Source organism: Fringilla coelebs, assembly GCF_963513975.1.
Source record: "Fringilla coelebs genome assembly, chromosome: 5".
Classification (NCBI taxonomy): Eukaryota; Metazoa; Chordata; class Aves; order Passeriformes; family Fringillidae; genus Fringilla; species Fringilla coelebs.
Window position 1 is genome coordinate 35,926,831 of NC_140033.1, and position 19,244 is coordinate 35,946,074.

The 19,244-nt window shown below is 35.9% G+C and overlaps 1 protein-coding gene across 1 annotated transcript in view; it reads left to right on the forward strand.

Annotated features, from left to right (window-relative positions):
- TRHDE (thyrotropin releasing hormone degrading enzyme) overlaps nt 1–19,244 on the forward strand; it is a gene marked incomplete at its 5' end in the record, with an annotated part of 202,012 nt that overhangs the window by 73,579 nt on the left and 109,189 nt on the right. Inside the window, 2 exons of the mRNA XM_084206037.1 lie at nt 5,630–5,784; nt 11,665–11,778. Of these exons, the coding sequence (XP_084062163.1) occupies nt 5,630–5,784; nt 11,665–11,778 (269 nt within the window). The remainder of the gene's footprint in view (nt 1–5,629; nt 5,785–11,664; nt 11,779–19,244) is intronic.

Below are 19,244 nucleotides of genomic sequence, written 5' to 3' on the forward strand. Positions count from 1 at the left end.
ACCTTTGCATTAACTCTGCAGGCCAGTGTCCGTGTGGGTTGTTAAGTGTCAAGCTTACAGAAGGGTGGTGATGGTATAGTCCTGGAGATAAAAACTGATGGGTGCCAGAATAAGCATTTGGCCGAACAGAAACATTCATTGAAGCTTTCCTGTGGGGGTGTCATCCAGGTTATTTGTGGCTTCTGTGCGTTTGAATATTTAGTGTGTGCTGGGATAAGACAGAACAGTGCTATTAAGTTTAAAGACAGATAATATAAGGTATTTAGGTCCTAGCTGCCAAAAGTGAAATACTGAATTGATTTAGTTTTCAGGAAACATACACTTCGTATTTTCTGAAAATAGGGTGTTTCAAAGTGTCTCAAGGTAAACATGGGCTTGAGAGAGATTTTACCAACCCTAGGATGTTTGGGTTTTTTGATTTGTCATCCCATTGTATCATTCCCTGGCCTGCCTCCTCCCTCCCCCACATATTTTAAGGGGATGAAAGTATATAATGAAGTCACTTGGTTTTCCAGAACAAACTTCTTTGACATATGCTAATCAAACAGTGCAGAAAAAAAAAATCAGCAGCTAATTTAGATATTTCTTATAAGTACCATTATCAGTAGAAAATTTGAATATTTTGTACAATAACTACTGTTTGACTTCATGTTTTTTAATGAGATCTGTCACTTTTTATATTTGGCTTGTTCCTTAAAATCTGTATAAATCATGAAATGGTATTGTGCTACAGAAAAGCATCTTCTACTAAGTAAAACAAATTACTTTGATTAAGGAATCTGAGTGGCAGAAATATACACCCTTCTGGTAAACAGTTCTTTTTTTTTTTTTCCTATTGGTACAGTAGCATTCATTTAGGAAATTGCACAAGGCCTTTAGAGAGATTTAATAAAGCTATTGATTACATTATGCAGTACTAGGAAAGGGCAAAAAACATACTTATGGCATGACTTAAATAAACTGATACTAGTCCATGCTTCCTCTTAACTTGTTAAATTTGCTGTCAAAAAAGTGGAAATCCTGGGAGCAAGATACCTGCACCAATATCCTGAAGAAAGTTTCTGAAGAAATGAATGAAAATAACCTTGTGAGAGGCACATAGATAAATTCAAATTATTTTTGTAGTGTCATTTTTTGTAATAAAAGTAGGGATTATAAGGAAAACCCATGGAGTTCATGGAGTGAACAGTTTATCCCTTCATGCCTCCTGGGTTTATTAAGGAAAATGTATGTGTAAAGATGCTTGACAGAAAATTCTTGTCTCTCACTCTGTTCTCATTTACAATTTGCAGTGTTTCAAGGATCTCAGATATTTATATGGGAGACTTTTCCTGTATGCTAAAAGAAAATGTGCAGAAACAATTCATACATCTAGTTTTTTCTCCCCCCGTAGTGCTTTTAAGTTTCATCGTGAGTATTAGAAATTTAATGCTGTCATATGTTCTGGAGTATCTAGCCCTTGGTTACATTACAACCACCAGCTAAAACAAGTAAGATTGCAGTGCATACTGTTAGTAAATGTGAATGTCTCTTGGTGTTTATTCATGTGCTCATATTTATATGTATAGTGAGGATGTGTGCATGTGTGCAATATCCTTGTCCAGCTTCAAATGGAGGTGGTTAAATGTAGTAGAATCACCGTGATGAAGAAGATGCTTTGATGTTTGCGAGAGAGTAGGATGGTAAAGGGTGGGGGGGAAAGGCCCCAAAGATCCATGGCACTCTGCATGAGAGAGCTGGATCTTTTTGCATTTAATCCTTTTCTGTTCTAACCTTGCTGACATTTAATGTTAGAGTGATGTTCCCAGCTTGTGCTTTGGGGAATATAATGGTTTTTAACAGAACCTAGAAGATAACATGACTGAGTGGCAAAGATTGAAACAGTATCATTTGAGAAAATTGCGCAGATACTAAGTTCGCAGATAAAAAAAACCTATCAAATGTGTATTTTCTTTGTGGCCAACTTAGGTGTGAAATTGCTAATTTCTATTTTGCACTATGATGCTAATTTGCTGATAATGTCAGAGGATTATATTTTGATGTAAGCTCATATAGTTATGATGCCTTAATTAAATGTTTGGAAATAAGCTGTTGAGCTATGTACAGTTTTTGTAACTTAATTTCTTATTCCTGAAAGTCACACAGAAATAGATTTAAAAAATCTATTAAATCTTTTAATCTAATCCAAATGCTGTCCTTCTATTGAAATAATTGTACCAGTATAGCATGTTAGTGTGAAGCTCCGACACATTTTTGTCTTGTGATTTTATTTTAGATGTATAATTTTTACTTGTTGGTCATGAATTTAATTTCTGTGAAGGCCAGGAGGTAGAAACCCTTTATTATTCCAGCACTACATGGGACTCTGCACTGCTGTATCAGGAAATCTCAAGTAACAGTTTTATGACGCATGAGGATATTATTCTCTGCAAGCAATAGCACACATTTCTATTTCCCCAGCAATATCCACATAATCAAACATTCACAAGTGCTTTACAAAGAATTTAATTAAATAGTGTGCAGAGTGACTGGATGCAGCATGTACACAAACTGTTAGGTATTCAGTAGTTCCCATTTTGCAGTTAGTGCAGAACACTTCGTGCAGTAATATGTGTGAATGATATTTCCATCAAAATGTGCATTATCACTCCTCCCTTTGTACCTCACTCCTTAAAAATGACACTAAAACCTTAACAGATGTCACCTCCAGAATCACAGGATACCTTGCTCAGGGCTCTAATGGTGTGATAAACAGGGAAATACAAATTCTCATGTTAAGACTTGAACATCACACATTGTTCCTCTGAAACCAAGTGTTTATTACTCCTCAGAGAAAGATATAGATTATTGTGTCTTTTACCACAAACCTAGACGTGTTTGGAATTTTATTTAAAGGTAGTAGAAATTTTTGAAGCTATTCAAAGACCAGCCACTGAAAAATTAACATTGAGACTTGGGTATTCAGAATTTAGATGTGGACAATAAGAAAGAAAAAATTGGTGACAGTGAGTATTTTCAGAGACCATTCTGTCAGTCAGTGAAGATTAAGAAAGTCTCTTTGGCATTAAAGTGTATTGTATCAGTCCCTGTACTAGGAAATGGTAGTGTGCTCATATTCACTCAACATTATTGGTATGCTCATGTCACCTGCAGGGATTACCATTCTGGAAACTGACAGGGTTATCTAATATGTTTTGTTTTCTCTCTTCAGAAGAGCCCTTTCAGCAGTAGCCGGTGCGTGAAAGGACTTTTCAGGCTTGCAGAGAAATGAGGCTGTGTTGGATGAAAGTGATTTAAAATATCCCTCTGTGGCTGCCTTCCTGCAAGGCACTTATCTGTCCATCAGATTGGAAGGTTTTGTTGGTGTGTCAGTGCTGTAAAGTATCAGTCCAAACCAGAAAAGCAATAACAATGACACAAATAGTGAAAGACAGTCTGTAATTAGCCTATAAATGTGTTTAGTATGAGACCTCACCCTTGTTTCCCAGTTCCGCAAGAGTTATTCCAGTTTATTACTGGATGACACTGACAAAATCTCTGCATTTCGGCTGGAAAGAAAGACCAAAAACTACAAATCAACCCAAAGGAGAGTAAAGAGATGAAAGGACCAGTGAAAAATAGGGACCTGGTTTCACTTTTGTGCTTGTTCTGTTCTGTGTTTGAAAGGAAGCGCTGGAGACTTAATTGGGGTAGATAAGAACAGTATTCATCTTCCAAAGACGCCTTTTGGTGGAAAGTTTAATTGGTGTAAGAGAAGTTATGGCTTTCTTTACAGAGTTGAGAATGGGAGAGATCCCTGTTTAATGTTAATGAAAACTTGCCATTAACTTCACTGATTCTACCTGGTAATTTTTGTGTCTTTTCTTTTTTCCCCATCTCTATTCCTTCTTTGTATAGCAGACAGGAGCTTTTCATTTTGCATGTCATTTATAAAAAATGCAGTTATTCTAAAAAAATTGTATAGTACAAGCTTCAACTGAAGGAGAAAAGGAAAGCATGTAGTTTTGGATTTACTCACATGCCTGATTTTGAACGCCATGTTTTGGATTTTTCCTTATTTTCTTTAATTAGGCTTGTGTTCTTGTGTTTGCTTTTCTATAAAATATTTATTCTTTAGCATTTGAAGTGTGTCTCTGTGATTCGGATATTTTCTGGATGTATTTGAAAGTAGCTGCTAGACTTGCCTTGAATTCACTAGAAGGCTGGTATTTTATGCTTCTTAAAGCAGGTCCTTTTTAGGAATGCCAGAATATACCCAAATTCTCATTTCTCAGTATTTCAGTGGCAACTTCCTTTGAATCTTGGAGCAGGGCTTCTGCAGTCTGTTTGTTCTCCAAGCCAATTCCAGCACACACATCGGCAAGCCAAAACAGACAAACCTAGGAGGTGTCAGTGCTGTAATACAATTTATAGTATTATTTAGAATAATTAGATCAGAATTTCTCTTGTTCATGTTGGGAAGTCACCCAGTGAAGGACCACCTAGATAGACTTGTGATAACTGCCAATGAACTAGCTTTGGAAGCTGAAGTAGTAGAGGCAAATGAGAGAGAAGTGTGGCAGCCAGGCTAATTAATTGAGAAGTCAGGCTAATTAGTTTGACTGGAGGGAGCACCATGCTGATGTCACATTGCAGCTTCCAAAATGCTGTCTGATTTGCACACAGGTTGTACTGGGCTTCAAATAGACAAGCAAGTTGTTTCTGGGCTCTTTCAGAATTTGTTTGCCATGAAGCAGAATCGTGTATTGGTTCGTTTATGAACCTATATTGAAATAATGGAAATTTACTGTAATTTTAGATTTCTTTCCAGACTGGTAGTCAATTTAGTTCCTTTTCAATCTTCTGCAGTAAGATTTTTCTAAGACATGTATTGTAGTATTGAGTTGTTCAACCTCATGGCACTGGGACAGATTCCTTGGTGCTTTTTTTTTACTCAATGAAAGACTGTCCCATCTTGTTCCTAATATTTCTCAGTTAGTAAATACAAAACTAGTAAAGTTCCTTAAGTTGCATATGGTTCCATTGTTCCAGCTGGCAGGACTGAGAGGTGGCTGCCAGCAGTCTTGCTCACAGAGGATGCATGCTGGCAACAGGGCACGCTGGAAAATGCCTTATTCCGTAAGAACTGGGGATTCTGAACAGTTTGCCATTTTTCTTGATGTTATGAAACAAAATTTATTTTCTGCACCCCTAAATGTCAGTCATTAAATACATTTTCATGTGTAAGATGTTCATAAAGGAGTTGCTTTAATGAAAAGATAAAAAATACTTGTAGTAAGAGTCTGTGTTACTGTGCTGATATGGTATAGTAAACATTTGAAGCAGTATCAAACCCAGAAGTAAATCAACAAGGTGTTGTAAATAAGCTGGATTCTGTATAAAAAGCTTCATTAGAAATACTATGTACTGTATTACGTCAATAACATGGTTATCATTTGTGAACAGATAGTGGCATAAGATAAAAATGAATATTTTATTAATGTTTCCTAAGAAATATTACTACAAGCTCTTTTTTTTTCCATGTATGTTATTTAAAATGCTTTTAGTGATGATTTATGGTCCTTCTTACAATAGTTCTTCAGCATAGTAGCTCTCACAAGGAGTTAACATACATCTTTTCTATTTCTAGATCTGTTGGCTGTGCCTAAGCATCCATATGCTGCTATGGAAAACTGGGGACTGAGTGTTTTTGTGGAGCAAAGGATACTGCTGGATCCAAGCATTTCTTCTATTTTATACCTACTGGATGTCACCATGGTCATTGTACATGAGCTATGTCATCAGGTATTAAAGGTGTTCACGTATTTGATCTTCATGTCAGAAAACATGTGCTCCTTTTTAGAACTGAATATGAATTTGTATGGTACATATGGATGGTTATGATTTCTATTGTAGCTGGAATCCATGTAGCATGGAGGTCTGTAAGACACATCCCTCTAATACAGAAACTGTGAAGACTCAAAATGGGGATAAAAGAGTAAATTGGTAGCAATGAACAGTTCCCCTGTCTTCTGTAGCAGTATATTCTGCGTATTTGTATGTCAGTGTGTTTGTTACTGGTATGTAGAATAAAATTGTTGATAGCAGATTTATGCTAAGTTTCATATTCATGTCAAAAAAGATTTTGGCTAAAGTCAATTTGGTAGTAGTCTTGGTCTTCTATTTTATATACATATATCCATTTTCTTTTTCTTCTCAGTTTTTTCTCCAGTTTGGTATTGACCCTCCATGTTCACCAATGGTGGATAAGCAAGTCTTTATGTATACAGAAACTATTGTGTCAATAAGAAAACTTAAAATAATAAACCCATATTACAATTTATTTTACGTTTTTCCCATCTTCTTATCTCAAACTAAACACATTACAAGTGTTAGTAATATAGAATTGAATGCAAATGTTATTGAAGAAATTTGCTACAGGGGCAGGAAATGCTTTCTTACACTCATAAGAGGCATAATCATAGCCTTCAGGTTAAAATGAATGAAATCCTACTGTGTAATCACCATGGCTTACATCTGTGAATTTACACAGTATTCTTGAAAGGCAATGCAAATTCTTAACACTTTCTGCAAATAAAAAGTACCATGTAAAAGGAAGCCATTGAAATGGCGTTTTGGGAGATGAACCTGAAAGTAATGTTTGGTTCATGTTTGTATTTCACATTAAATTGGTCCATGAATATGAAGTCCTCAACTAAAACATGAAATTTTTGTTGAAAGTTACTGCTGGTTTGATCTTGATACTATCATCTGATTTTGCTATAAGCTCTTCACTGTGCAGTGCAATAGAGTACACAGTTCAGCTAGAAAAATTACAGTGCCTTAGGAACCATGTGTGGAAAACATACATTAGGTCATCAAGTCCCAGCCCCTGTGTGTATTAGATTTTTCCACGTGATGTGTTTGTAGTGCTGGGTTCTGTGCTCCTGATTACAGGGTTATATGGCTTCCCTTAAAACCTTTTGATTAAATCTGATAGTAACTTTTTCCAAGTGTTCAGCTTAAGTCTTGGTTTTTCTGAAGTAGTTTCATGACTTCCATTTATTCTTTGCACTGCTTTGATAATTTCCTCTGCTTCCAGAGCAATCTGTACTTCAGATACAGGCAATTATCACATCAGTAACTGGCCAAGTTTGTTTATTTTATTCTTATAGACACTGAAGCCTTTTTACATTGTTCTGGGAGTTTTAGAGGATCATGAAGTGGGTAAAAACTATAGTTGAATTTATTTTAAGGTAGAAATATGATCATAAAGTGCATTTAAGTGACCTTAAAATTGCAGAGGAAGAGGTTTACTTGATGTCCATGTTGATATTACTTCCAGTGCTACTTTGCTTAATTAAAAGTAACTTCCTCTATTCCTGTTGCTGCTGTTTCTGTTTCAGTACCATGCAGATTAGGTATTTGCTCAGCTACTTCACTGGATAGCTAGACAAGATAGAAAAAATTGAAGTTAAAGGAGCATTGTTTTCTACTTTTTGGATGCAGAATTGAGTCACACAGAATAGGGATTATTCACCTGCAAGTAAAGTTTAAAGGGAGAAACACTCAAAAAATATAACACAAAAACTACTGTCTGGCATCTCCACCACATTGTCTTTATTTAGCCCTTTTTTCTGTCTTTATCTTACTATACTCAGAAGCCCCTCAGGAACTCTAAACAATAGTATCTTAGCTGAAAATGTACTGAGCCGAGACCAGGTTGGGTCCAGGAACTCTTGCCTCTGCTGTTTAATTGTTATTTATTCACTGCATTTTTCATTGTCTTTGGCTGTGCATCATATCACCTGTTAGCTTGTGGTGACACATGAATATTCTTCTCCTTCACTCATTTTTACACATAGAATAACAAAAGTTAACCAAATTCTCTCTGGTGCCAGCAAAACTGGAATCCACATCATCAGTTTTGGTTTTTATTTATTGTTTTTTTTTTTTTTTTAGATTTCAGGGAAGGGGAAATGAAACTCTTCTAAAATATATGTGGGGTTTTGGGGTTTTGGTTTTCTTTTTGGTTTTGTTTGTTTGTTTGTTTTGTTGTTGTTTTGTTTTGTTTTTTAAGAATTGTGTCATTGTCCAGTTTCCCTGACTTTACACCCATGACTTCAAGATTTATGGAACATATCTGAGCATGTAGTAAACTGATCTGTATGAGAGCCCTGTTACTTAGAGTAACACAGCAATTTCTTTGCTAATGTTTCCAAGATTAGAGAAATCAGATTAATATTAAAAATTCAGATTATTGCCTTTAGATTTGACTTTTTAAAAATTGTAATTACCAAATCTGCTCTGTATTAATGCTTCAGCACAGTGCTCAGGACAGATAGAAAATGAGACAGTGCTGCAAAAGGAAAAATTCAGTGGTTGCTAAAATACAAGTAAAAAGTGTGTAAGAAAGGATTTCATGTCCAGTTTCTTCATAGCTGACTTTTCATGTTTGACCAGGTATTTTAGGTACATGTTTTGGGAGAGATGCATTAAAGTTATTTCAGTAGTTTTGGTTCAATAATTTGGTAGGGTGCTATTTTTTGCTGTTTCAGCTTGAGTATTCTTTCAGAATATTTGTTTGTTTAATTAAAAAGAAAATTGGTCATATCAGTGTTTTGGCATAAAATCTTGTCCTCTGAGCTCCAAAACATGAATTGGTCAAAACACATGTATTTCTACCAGCTTAATTTGATAGCTTTAAATAATTACCATAATTTATTAAAATAATTCTTTTAAGGTACTAATCAGTGTTATTTGCATATCATAGATCAGTTCCACCTATAGCCTTTGAAGAAATAGTAATTTGAATTTATGCATCATGATTTTTTGGTGATAGTTTTCCCACCTGAGCATAAAACTTGGTGTGACAGATTGAGTTACAGAAGCATGAAAGCAGAAAGAAAATTAAAAACTTTTAAATCAACATTTTTTTGATAATCTGTAAAAAAAAAAAATATAGTAAAGAGTCTCCTTTCAGTGTATCTGCAAATTAAGTACTTTCTGCATATCAGGTTGAACATAATACCTGAGGGAGAAGAGAAATTTATGTGATCAGTCCATTTCAAAATGAAGTGATGGTCTTCACTCCAGGCAGATGGAGCCTATAGTCAAATACACAAATAAATAAATAATTACTTAAAGAAATTAAATGCTTTAATTACAGTGTTCCTTTGAGACATGTAACAGCTAGGAAGATAATAGCACCTTTCTGCTGGAAAATTTGGCTTTCTTGCTTACAGCCTCTGGGTACTGCTCTGTCTCTGACATCCATAACTCTCTCTGATACTGTTCAAAAGTAGTTAAGCAAATTCCCTACATTGTCATATTGATATCACATACTGGTTTAATGCCTTTAAAACAATTCTTCCTTTAGGTGGATAATTAATGAATAATTTTAATTGTATCATTAACAAATGAACCCAGAAAACTCACAAAGGAGTAGAAGAAATTCTCTTTTGTAGCACCATAAATTCATGTTATTAATTCAAATTACAGGATGAGGTATTATGAAGGTCATAGTTCAAAATGACAGTTGTACCACTAGTTTCATATTTGTTCAGTAGTACTCCTGTAATTCATGAAATAAACTCTATGCTGTTATGTTTAGTCATTAGAAATCATTTAAGCAACCTACTCTAGTATGAATTTAGCTTCCATACTTCTTAGTGTATGAAAGTTATATTCATTTTATTGTTTAAAATTCTGAAATGCATAAGCTATATAAATATATTTCCAGCATTTCTTTGTCTTTTCAGTTAAATGTTCTTAAGATCAGGATCTAGGTTTAGTGGCCTTGTAGGGAGTTAATTTACTGATAGCCTTCAACTACATTATGCATACTGAGTGTGCATTAAGTTTAGCTTCACATAGTGTATGAATATGACTTCTAGCAACCTCATCTTTTCTCTCTAAATTCTTAAGGTGATCTTCAGTGACATTCATTGCCATGTTTTTCTTCATTGTTTTCATCTGAATTCTGTTTGCTGAGCCTTATGTGGCTGTCTGGTAATCTTCCAGCTGGTCTGGTCTTTACTGCTCGTCTGTTCTTTGAAGCTCTAGTGTTCACATCACTACGGATCCTCATTGCAGCATTGATCCTTCTCTGGTGTCATTCTCACTCCACAAAGACATGCACAGAAGTGACATCTTTCATTCAGGTCCCAGACAAAGCCTTCAAACAAGGCAGCTGTCATGAAATCAGTTTGCTTAGGGGCCATCTCTGCTTTCACTCTTTCCTCACTCTCATTACAGTTCAGCATCAGTTCCTCTGCTCTGACCTGAGTCTTTCCCTCTAGAATACTTGCTGCTCCCTCTCTGTATTTTTAGAGCTTTCTTACACATGAAAACTCAAAATTATCTCTGTTGATTATAACTAATTTTTATAAATATTAAGAGAAAACTGGAAGATAATGTTACTTAAACAAGGTTTTGGTATTTTTTTGGCTGAAGAGACGCTACAGAGAGTATGAAATAGGTTTTCATAATACTGTCGACATTTCTGTTCTTACCACTGGTGTGACATTATTCAGGTTACACATTACAAGCATTTAAATCATTTAAATAATCGTTTAAACAGGGTCATCCATCAGCAGATGAATATATGACATCTGGTTTCCTATGAATTCCTGTCCTCATCTGTCTTCCAATGATCATTCCAGCTCTGTGTAAAATCCCTCTGACACCTACATGTCCTGTTCTATGAGATTTGTGTCTGTTGAGGTATACTCTGTGAACAAAGTGTGTAGTGGTTGTGTTCTTGCCTTGCCCTCAGCTCACACCCTTCTCCTCTTTTCAGCTGATGATCTTTATTTACTTGTGGAGTTTATGGAGTTTAGTTATCCTTGAGATTTCTGTCCTTGATAAATTAGATTGAAGCCAGTGGGGATGTTGAAGGATCGTCTGGAGGAAATGGGAAAGGCAGGCAGCTCAAGTAGGGTTCCTTTGAATATACACAGGTGGGCTGTGCTGTTTCAGATACCTCTGCTTCTGGTTGCTGTTTGTGAAGGCTGCACATGGCCTTTAAGTCATGTATGAAATTTCCTGGGCCTTTGTGGGTATCTCACATACCCTAGTATCTTCTCTAAATCGCATCTACTTCTTGCTTTTAGGCTTCTGAGTCCTACCCACAGAGAGCTGGCATTGTTGTGTAAAGCTGCTTTCTCTAAGAAACCTGCGAAGGAGAGGAGCATCAGTAGTGTTGTAGATCTTAGTAGTCAGAGGGTGGGGAGAAAGAAATGCTAAAATTTAGGTCTGGGGTGGAGAATGTGTTCCCATTCTCATATATATGTTTTTCATTATTCACACTATGCATCATGAAATTTCCATGTAATGGATCAGATTACTTGAGTTAGAAGCCTTTTTCTGTCCAGTGTGTATGTTAGTCTGTTAAGCCTAGGTGAGCATCTACTTCAGAGAACTAAAGCTGACACGGTGAATGCTATCCCCAATGCTTCTTTCGCCTTGCTTGTTCTTTTCTAATGTTTTACTTCATTAACTTGTGCATCCTGTAATGTTGAATTAATTAGCAGAGGAAAAATACAGTTAGTGAATTTCAGTGTATGGTAAATAGTACTGTTTTATTAATACAAGTGGAGAATGTGTTTGTCTAGGTGAAATACATGCAAGCATGGTTTCCTAAAGGTCGTTAAAGTTGTTCATGTGAACTTTTTGTTTTTCCAGTGGTTTGGTGACCTTGTGACTCCAGTTTGGTGGGAGGATGTGTGGTTGAAAGAAGGTTTTGCTCACTATTTTGAGTTTGTTGGGACAGACTACCTCTACCCAGGGTGGAACATGGTAAGTCAGTTCTATTTTGTTAATGTGGAGACTCCACAGAAAAATTGCTCTGCTGTTAGACTTCTGCTTCTGTTATAGACAGGGACTGCTGAAAAATACCAAATGATGCATGCGAGTATCAGATGTCGAATGGAACAAAATCGCTAGGTGTGAAATAATTTTACAGTATTGCAAAAGTGTAATCTGCAATTTATTGCAAAGGAAATAATGTCATGTCTATTATAACCCAGCATTAAAATAGCTACTGTCTCTCTGCTTAGAAATATTTTTGATTAAAGAAGTTATGATTTAACGTGGACTATTTTTTAAAACATTGAGAACATTGAATTTTATCCACAAGATAAGTTGGAAACAAACGTTTGGCAAAAACATTCTATAAAACTGAGCATATTTTTTCTTACAGTATTCTATTCTCCTCTCCCTAAGTATATTCTTTTTATTTTCCTGGTATTGTTAGGATATGTGGAGTAAATGCTAAATTAACATGGGTTACATAATTTGAGAATATATGTTTTGGTATGGTTTCTAGCCGTACACAGTGGGACATGTTTTTTCAACCAGTGTGCAAATACAGGAGCTCTCTGAGGGAACTGGGAATTCCATGCTGGGACATTATTTTGGAGTCCTTCTGTAATGTCATATTGTACCTAGACAGATCCCAATTTATAGGAATTGCTGTAATCTAGCTATATTATATGTATAAGAAAAATAAGAGATATGAGACCTCAATACAAGGAAATCATAGATGAGACCATCTTGAAGATTCCTGTAGAAATTTTATTGTCCTTTGGAGGCATGCTTATGTTTGCTAACCTTTTGTGCTTATGTATGTTTGATTATGTGGCAAAATATTTATTATAGGTCCTGATTGTCTGAAAAAGATTTATTGGAGCTTGAATGTTTTACTTAAGCTCTTAAAAACTAATGTCTGAATATTTTTTGCCATTTCTATGTGCTTTCATGAGTATACTTATCCCATTAACTTATGGCACCATAAAATGAAGATGCTATAATTATGAGTTAAAGCTAATTTTTTAAAAAATAGTTGTATACAGGTTACCCTTGAGTTCGTTATGCTTCTTGTGAAATTTGAATTCTTTGTAGTATTTTAATTTTTTCTTTCAGGTGTCAATTTTGGTTTATAATTGAATTATGAAAAGGAAAACAAACCTTTTTTTGAACTGACAGCTGTCTTGCATAGGTAGGATTGTTGGGTTTCCCTGGGTTTGGCTATATTAAAACTCATTCTATTCATCTTTATAAAGAACACAACCTGAATTACAATGTAATGATTCTAATTATGAATGCAATGAAATCTGGCAGGCCTTTGTGATTTTAGCATAGTGAACTGTCATAGATGACAACATTTATACACTGAATTTTATCTTCAAATCATCAGTCATTTGTTCTTCACATAATCAGTCTAACAAATTCAGAATAACTATGCTTAAGAAGTCATTTGAAATATAGTATATTTGCTTGAAATTTCTGTGGAATGAATATTATGTTCACTGTTATGCAAATAACATGCCCATCATGTGAAATCTTGGCATTTTAGCAGATACAAGCAAGAAGAGGGGATTGAACAGGGGATGGCAGTTAAACTGGGAAATCAGAAATGTGCTGCATAAATTAGAATTAACTACAGTAATATTGCTTGCCTGAAAAAGTATTAATCTGCCAAATTTTTCCTTAAATTAAAAAAAAAGACATATATTATTCATAAGGCTTTGAATATCTTTGGCCTTTAATATAAAAATGAATGTATTGACATATTTAAATGGTGACAAAATGAGATGAAACTCATAATGGCTTAAACATACTTCATTCTTTTGCAGACTACTGGACTAGGAATCAATACTGTCATGTTTCAGCATGTTGATTACATAGATTGTAGGAAGAAGAAGCAAAAGTTACAGTTACTGAAATTTGGCTTGCTGAAAATTTTGTTATTGCTATAAAGTGCAGTTGCTGTTTAAACATATTGGCTGACATTTGTAAACTTGAAAAAATTAAAGCGATCATGTATAAAAAGAAAAACTGTTCCAAGCAACTTACTGTTTTTCAGAGGAGAAGGATGAAGTGCAAGTTGCAAAAACGTGAACTACAAGCCTTATTTTCTGTCACAATGGCCAAACAGTGCAATATTCCAGCATTCTGTTTGGTGTTTTGTCAGTAGTAATTCATACCTATGAATTATAAATAAAAAAAAGTATGATGTTACCATAGCTCTTTGTGACAGGAAAATAGTGATAAACTAAAATCCTCTTTATTTCTACGGAATTGGGAAAGTTAGATAGCTAACTTCTTTCTCTTCTAGTTTTGAAATGTTAACCCTGAAGGTTTGTTCAAGACACCCATGGATTAAAATGTCAAAATCAGCTTATTTTTAGCTTACTAAAGACTTTTTGTCACATTATTTTTTGGATAAATGTAGAAGCAGAAGACTGGTAGTCCATTCCAGAAAAAGGACTTTTGTCTGGAAATGCAGCTTGGGCAATTGATACACCTGAAAAAACAGGACCTATCCGCAGCTTCCTCTCTAAGTTGTTGATATTTATAGGCTACAGGCATGTAAGCTTTCACCATTAAGGCTTATAAACCACTAAAGTTTTGATATGACTTGTCTGAAAATGCTTCTTTCTTCGCAGAGCTGAGCATTTTTCAGTGTCCATCTTACCGGCATTCACAGCCTTGGTGTGGCTGAACCTGAGACTCTTGAGAAGAGCTGTCTTTTAGGCATGTTCATACCAATACTACTTAAACCAAAAGCACCAAGTTCTGTCCAAAACAGGGATCCATGATTTTTGTCTGAAACTCATGTCTTGGCTTTTCCTTCTTCTCTAGGCTTTTCTTTCTCTTCTTTAGCTTTCTTAAATATTTCTTCCCCCTGCCATTTTTCATTTTATCAGTTTTTCTTTAATTGTCTCATAGACTATTTTACAATAGGAAAGATGAATGGATAACAGTGCCAACTAACATGGAGCTGCAACACTTTATTGAGCATTCCAACATGTCAGGAATTTCTTGTGTTGTCCAGAAGGCGTTTACTGCCATAGTTCATCATGCTTGCATAATCTTAATGAGAAAGGAAATCCAGTCTTTATTAAACCCTTGCTATCCTTATGTCCTGGATCCTCTAGCTGAGGTCACTTGGTCTGTTCTGCCCAGAGGAGAGCAGACTGAGGGGGGACCTCATGGCAATCTACCACTTCCTCGTGAGGGGAAGAGGAGGAGCAGGCACTGATCTGTGATGCCCAGTGACCTGAGGGAATGGCCTGAAGTTGTCAGGGGAGGTTGAGGTTAGCCATTAGGAAAAGGTTCTTCACCCAGAGGGTGGCTGGGCACTGGAACAGGCTCCCCAGGGCAGTGGTCACAGCACCAAGCCCGTCTGAGTTGAAGTAGTGTTTGGACAGAGCTCTTGGACAGATGGTGTGACTCTTAGTGATGGTCCTGTCCAGAGCCAGGACTTGAACTCAATGGTCCTTGTGGGTCCCTTCCAACTCAGATTATTCTGTGATTAAAATTTTGGGTGAATAAGAGAATGAAGAGGCATTCTGATGGAGGTATCTGTAATCCATTGCAATTAATGTAAAATACATCAGAACTTTCCGAAGGAAGGGAATGAAATTTTCTTGGTTTTAAAACAGGAGGATGAGTTTTCTGTGCTGAGATCCTTAATGATTATCCCAGTGTCTTAATATCCTTTTCCAAAGCTAAGTCGCTTCAGATTAAAGCTAGAATTTCTCATTTCCTTCCTTTAGCTAAAAAAAGAAGTCCCTGCTTGTTACTTTTTACCTTGTGAAGGTGAAGCTATGTTTAATTTTGCAGCAAAGCTCTCTCTGCTATACAGTGATTAGACATTTGCCATGGGAAGGAATTCACCATTCTTCCCATTTTAGCCTCTTGCCTTGCCTGTCCCCCAAATTAAGAGTTTTTTGAAATTCTTATTCTGAAATGCCTCAAATTCTTACTGCTAGATCTCATTTTTAAAGGTCTGGGAAGTTTAAGCAGTTGTTTCTGTGTTGTCAGGATGATTTTAAAAAGAAAGCTGTCTTTGCAAAGTGCTCCTCTGAGATCTGAGAATTTTGCTTGATCATGTGTGCTCAGAATAGTCATCTGCATGTGAATTCCCTGGCTGTTGCTATTTCATGACTTAGAAAAAGGTGAGATTTCTGTATTAGAGGCTTCCCATACGGTTGTCTCTCCATGCCATCAAAATACAACCGTAGCTGGATGTGAGTTCTTGGGCTGTAAGATCTTATATCCAATATGAGGTAATCTCACCTCTGTGGAAGGGGCCTTTGCTGGTTTTAGAATCAGAGAAAATTACAGCGGAAAACTCCATGCTGGTAATTTCACTTCAGAGCTCTGTCTTTTCTCATCTACCGTGCTCACCTTTCTCCTTTCAGGGGCCTGTTTGCAGCTGTATATTCCACCTTCCTCTTGGCTTGTTTCTCTCATATCCTGAAGTCCTTTGCATGTGGCTTTGTAAAGGAAGGAATTCAGCTGAGGCTTGCAGATCCAGGAATTTATTGGCTGATCTTTTCCCTCCATATTTTCTGGTAGAAGGAACCATCATGTTTGTCCTTGAATGTCTCTGGTACTGGGGTAGATTTTGAGGACTATGACAGCAGGAATTACTGGCATGTAATTTGCCCTTACATCCATCAAATGAGCATCAAATACTTTAGCAGTCAGTACCTGGCTTGGTGCTGAGAAAGCATTTCACAGAGCTCAGCTGCCTTCTCCCTTTTCTTTATTATATCAAAGTTAGCTTTGCTGACAGCTTCAATGGCTGAGTCAAGGTGTAGCACACCAGCAATAGCTTTGAATCCTATGTCTTCTTGATCCATTAGTGCCTTGGGATAGAATTTCCTACTTTCTTATTTGCTTACTACTTTTATAATTACAGATGGTCATATCTGCTAGAATTTTCCTTAAAAAATGAATTTTTAAATTAATTTTTCTTATTAAATTGAAAACTTTGTACCTGTATAGATGGGTATCTTTCCTCCTTCCTTAAGTGAGCCGTGCTTCCTTTACACTATTAGGCTCCACAGTCTGGACAATCCTGCTATTACTACAGACAGTTGAAAGTAATAATGAGGATGTGCATCAACATTTCTGTATCATAATAAGTAAGAAATAGATAAATTATCTTAGTTGCCCATCTTTCTCATTGACTTGGTTGGAATTATGAGTGAACTCAGCCACTAGACACATGCATATCTTTAATGTGCCTTGTCTCACATGCCTCCTAATGCGTTTGCCCCCATCAGTAAAAATTTCTAAGGCATTGTTTGACTCATAGAAAACCCAGAAAATCTTTACAAGTTTTGAAGTAGACTTAAGATATGGACCTTTTTGATTTATTTCATTATTATTTTGGCATTTCAGACCTGAGCTATAACCTGCTTGATCCTTCTAAACCAACATAAATATCATGCTGGCTCAGCATTAAGGGAGAGAGATTCAGCCTCTCGTTTTTTAAAACTACTTTCATCTTTTCTTTTTTTTTGGTTAAAGGCTCCCCATGCTGGTGTAAAGTAAGCCTTTAATTAATACCACATGGAGTGTTTTTCCTCCAGTAACTGCTCAGTGAAGTCAATCCTTGTATGATTTTTTGTTTTTACTTGACTATGGGGGAAGGTTTCAGTGTAAAATTAACTAGAATCTCATGTATAATTGACTTTGGCAAGAAAAAAAGAGATTGTAAAGGTAAGGTGCAAGATCTTCTGATTCCTAATTACTAGCCCTTTTTAAGTATACCAGGTAAAAAATCCTTATACTTATAACTGGGTTTTTTGCTTATAACTGAGAAAAGAATTTCCATTCCATGTTTTCTTCCTAAAGACAGGTTTGCATTTTTTTATTGCTCTGGCAAAGTAGATTAATATGGGGAATTCTTTACTTTAAGTAGTTAACGCTTAACAGTTAGAGATCAGACTTAAGTGAATATCAACATTTAGGTGAAACATTTATTCAAGAGATTAAGTAGGGGTTTAGAGAATGCCAGTCTCTCTTTTAGCTTCGTGTCGTTTTCTGCTCATCTTGAGACAGCAGTTTAAATGACATTATGATGGGAACTTTGGAGTAATGTGAGTTCAAACCTTCTGAGTTCAGGGTTTAGATGAAGCTTTAGTTTCAGAAAAAAGCTTCACTCAGCTGTCTGAATTTCCCATAATTTTGAATCAGTAGACACTTCATCTTCAGTAATGATGAGACAGAAACTTTGCAGCAACTTTTTGCCTCAAAGCAAGGACTCATTACAGGGTTTCCCTGCTGAAACAAGAATATGCATTTCATCAGGAATATGGTTGATATGGGAAATTCAGTAGAAAAGTTTAGTTGTATTTTTGAGGGCATTCTTAACTGAAAGACCGCTTCCCAAATTTTCAGCAATCCTGAATGTGCTACCACTTTATTTTAAAGTTGTGGCACTGTGCGGTTACTTGGAGCACAAACTGGTAATTAATTTTTGGTGTGTCTGCAAAACATCTTTGCTTCCTTCAGGACTTAACTTGCTGAATCTCATCACTTTCAGATTGAAGCACAGTCTAGGTGTGCAATACCTGAAAAGTATTTTCATGAATGGTAGCCTCTGACAGTAGTTGCTGGAAGTTGACTCAGTATGTCAACCACATCATAAGGACACTTTTCATCTAAGTATTATTTACTGTTTCTTCAGTGGAGGTGATTTTCCCTTACAGATTTCCTCTATGGTGTTTGAATTAGAGGATAAGCTTCATACTTTGTTGCCTAGTATTTTAAAATGCTCTGAAGACAAATGCATGAGGAAAACTCTCTGTTCATCTGTTTGCTTAATGACTCTATTTCAGTGAAGGCTACTACATGTGTGGTGGCAAAACATGATCTTGGAGAATGAAATCGGCCTTGTTGTCAGGCAGTGTGAAAATATCTCAATAAATTTTGCAAGATCTTTGAGAGAAAATGCAGAAAAGAGGGTTATGAAGGTAGATATGGAACTGTGACATGTTTACAGCTGATCAATGTAGAATGTGTTGCAGGCCTCCTTCAGCAAATTATACACATAATTGAGGCACACATCAGAGATATAAACTAAAAAAAAAAAAAAAAGCAATTTTTAAATTGCTCAAGGTATTTACAAAAGGTTACTATTGGAAAGCAGGAAAGAAACATTGCTGTCGTTTGCAAGTACTCAGGAGACTTCCTGTGCTGTGACAACTTAGGATTTGTAAGCTTCTAGACAGAAAGAACTTGATTTTGGCTCTCAGTGGATCTTATCTGTCCCTAATGTATTTTACCAAACCTTAGATTTCCTCATAGATTATATTCCTCTGTTTTTTTAAGCTTCATCCTGTAATATATTTTGTTAGAACTCAACTGCTGGTATGTATATGCTGGTGTTCTTTGGTTGCTTTAAATATTTGCCTCTATTTCTTTTTCCCTAGGGTGTACTTTCCCTGTAAACCCAAATATTT